General features: G+C 49.3%; 1 protein-coding gene across 1 annotated transcript in view; it reads left to right on the forward strand.

The window, feature by feature from the left end:
- Positions 1-2501, forward strand: part of LOC135830378 (talin-like) — a 12495-nt gene extending 9994 nt beyond the window's left edge. Inside the window, exons 16-19 of the mRNA XM_065342639.1 lie at positions 347-479; positions 994-1095; positions 1792-1962; positions 2226-2501. Of these exons, the coding sequence (XP_065198711.1) occupies positions 347-479; positions 994-1095; positions 1792-1962; positions 2226-2435 (616 nt within the window). The 3' untranslated portion in view covers positions 2436-2501. The remainder of the gene's footprint in view (positions 1-346; positions 480-993; positions 1096-1791; positions 1963-2225) is intronic.
- Positions 2502-3039: the final 538 nt, after the last annotated feature.

Below are 3039 nucleotides of genomic sequence, written 5' to 3' on the forward strand. Positions count from 1 at the left end.
GTGTAATATTTCGTTGTGGTGGGTGTACGCAGTAGGAAACGGTGCACACAAAAGTGTTGTATCATCATGCTTGCTCAAAAGGCTAAATGGCTACCGGAGTTTAGTGGAGTTCCGCTACCAGGAAGTCTCAATGTACTTAACCCATACAGTATATTGTAACTGTTGGCAATAAGCATGTTAAATCCGGCTGATTTCGGTTCTCTGATAAAATAGAGAAATAGCTCGGAATAGCAGCACTCCACAAGTGGATCTTTTCTCCTCTTGTGTATGCTTTTGCTTCTGTGACGGTGTCCGTTTTGCGTGTGTGTGTGCGTGTGCGTGTGTGCGCGTACTTGTGTGTATTCAGTGACAATGCCCCTGGCCAACGCGAGTGCGAGGAAGCGGCACAGCAGCTCCGCAAGGAGATGCTCCACGTCGATCAGGCGCTGGTTGGTGCCGTTAGTCACACCCTCAAGCCAATCAAGACGTCAACGCTAGAAGTAAGTTTGAACCTACTGCCGCGTAGCTGTCAAATCCTGGTCTGCCGGAACTGTGTGGCGAGTAGTAGTAGTAGGCTTTTCTTGTGACCAGACGAGACCACACGACGCTTGCAGACACCAGCAGATTGACGGACCGAAGGAAGATTGCATCAACAAATTGTGTGGGGAATGCTTATACTAGTACACAGCAGGGTGCTTGTTGTTTTGCATGGATCTGTTCATCTGGACACTTGGAAACAATGGAACAGCAATGCACTGTCGTGTCACAATGATGATAATGTTTAGTGGTGGATCAATAGTGCTGTCTCCGTTTTGGACAAGACGCTTTTTTGTTGCACATATCTATAATCTTTTGATGTGAGAACTGCGAGAACTTTACTTACTGTGGTGGCATTTTGCTAGCCACTTAGGAACCGACTACAACTAGCAGTCTCCAATTGGATATGATTGCTCTTGGCACATTGCTTGGAGAAGTGTACGAATAAATACTTGTTCAATCTGCCATTATGTTTAGGCGTACCATGAACAGACGATGGGAGCTCTTATCGACGTTCACGACAGAATTGAACCTCTCGTTGCAGCTGCCAAAACTAACCCAATAGACCTAGCACAGCGGGTAAGTTCTGGCCAGTTTTCATGTTTTGTTGGCTCGCTCACTATTATGCATTATAATGTGTGTGTGTGTGGGGGGGGGGGGGGGGGTGGCGGTGATGTGTGTGTTCGTGCGTGCGTGCATGTGTGTGCGTGTGTGTGTGTGTGCGTGTGTGTGGCAAAATTACTTGCTGATAGAGTACAAGGCGAGGTGCTTGATGTGTGGCGAGGGCGTGCTGTTGGGCAATGATACACACCATGATCCGATGTGGATTGGCTTGTACCACTCTCTGCGCAGCACTATTCCTGCGTGCCTCCCTGGCCCGCCACCCTCTCCGACATCCCTGAAACACTTTATCACAACATTGCCAGGGGCGTAGCTCGATCATCTGTAGTGTGGTGAGAAGGTGCCAGTCAACTGTCAGAGCATGTCCGCGGTGTGGTGACCATGTACCACAGGCAACCTCATAGCCGCCATTTTTCCTATTTTGACTATGCAGTACCTATAGCCCCGCTCGTTCCTCATTCTTCATTCCATTTGGCCGAAGCGAAGACTAGCCAAGCTTGCTTGGCGATGTCAACTCGAAAAGGCTGATAATGATAATAATAAGTACCTGTGATAGTACCTGTGACGGCTATTTTCTGGTGTGATGGCCAGACTATGCTGACTACACACGAGCTACACGCCTGATTGCCATGGCTGGTTTGTGTATGTCTGCAGGTTACCGTGGCCAGTCAGCCATTCGCCAAGCTGTCGTCCGACATCGTGGGCGCCGCCAGCAACATCGTCGATCACAACTCCCAGGTGACGGTGCTGAAGTGCTGCAAGTCCCTGATGGAGTCCATGCTGCAGCTGGTCAACAGCGCCAAGGAAGCTGGTGGCAACCCCGAGGTAATGATCTTGAAAGTAGTTTCATCTTTTGCACCTGTGTTGGTTTGTATGTGAGGGACTTTCCCTAGCTTTGTCTCCTAGTCTTTCAGAAGATTTACTTTTTAGTTCATTTTTATTACTGGTATCTTGCCTTATTTGGGTATGCACTGGTTAGTATGTGTGAGGGACTTCCCCAAGCTTAGTCTACTAGTCTTTAGTTTTAGTAATACTAGTTACGTTCATCACGTTCTACGTCTATGTGCTTGTCACTGCTTGTTGTTCAGGCCACGCAGACACACGCATCACTGGCGTCGGCCGCCAACGCCACGCGCTCCTCCATTCAGCGCCTATCTGCCGAGATGGAGAGTGCGTCCAGCTCGTCAGGAGCATTGACCAGTATGGTAGAAGGCGTTGAGGACGCCATGATGATGGTACGTACGCCGTGCTCCTCGCAACAGTGGCTTGTCATGACGGCTTCTAGCCCTTCCTGCTGACGAGATCGTCGTTGTTGTTCTAGCGTCTTTGGGAAAGTACTTTGAAAACAGGTTCATGCCTTTGGAAGTCTTAAATATAGGTCTATTATCTGAACGGTTGTAAAAATGGTAGAGAGAGAGAGAGAGAGAGAGAGAGAGAGAGAGAGAGAGAGAGAGAGAGAGAGAGAGAGAGAGAGAGAGAGAGAGAGAGAGAGAGAGAGAGAGAGAGAGAGAGAGAGAGATAGAGAGAGAGAGAGAGAGAGAGAGAGAGAGAGAGAGAGAGGGAGAGAGAGAGGGAGAGAGGGAGAGAGGGAGAGAGGGAGAGAGGGAGGGAGGGAGGGAGGGAGGGAGGGAGAGAGAGAGAGAGAGAGAGAGAGAGAGAGAGAGAGAGAGAGAGAGAGAGAGAGAGAGAGAGAGAGAGAGAGAGAGAGAGAGAGAGAGAGAGAGCGAGAGAGTATTTGTTTGTTTATGCTGGAGCAATTTCATTCCAGAAATGCATAGATGTCTGGCTGCAATGTGTCCATCAAGGTAGATGTAACATCCTCCTCGTCTAAGTGATTGTCTGCTGCTTTTGCTGCCGCTGCTGCCACCCCTGTTGCCACCGCGCTGCTGCTGTTGCTAATTC

Source organism: Sycon ciliatum, unplaced genomic scaffold, assembly GCF_964019385.1.
Source record: "Sycon ciliatum unplaced genomic scaffold, ocSycCili1.1 SCAFFOLD_2433, whole genome shotgun sequence".
Taxonomy (NCBI): Eukaryota; Metazoa; Porifera; class Calcarea; order Leucosolenida; family Sycettidae; genus Sycon; species Sycon ciliatum.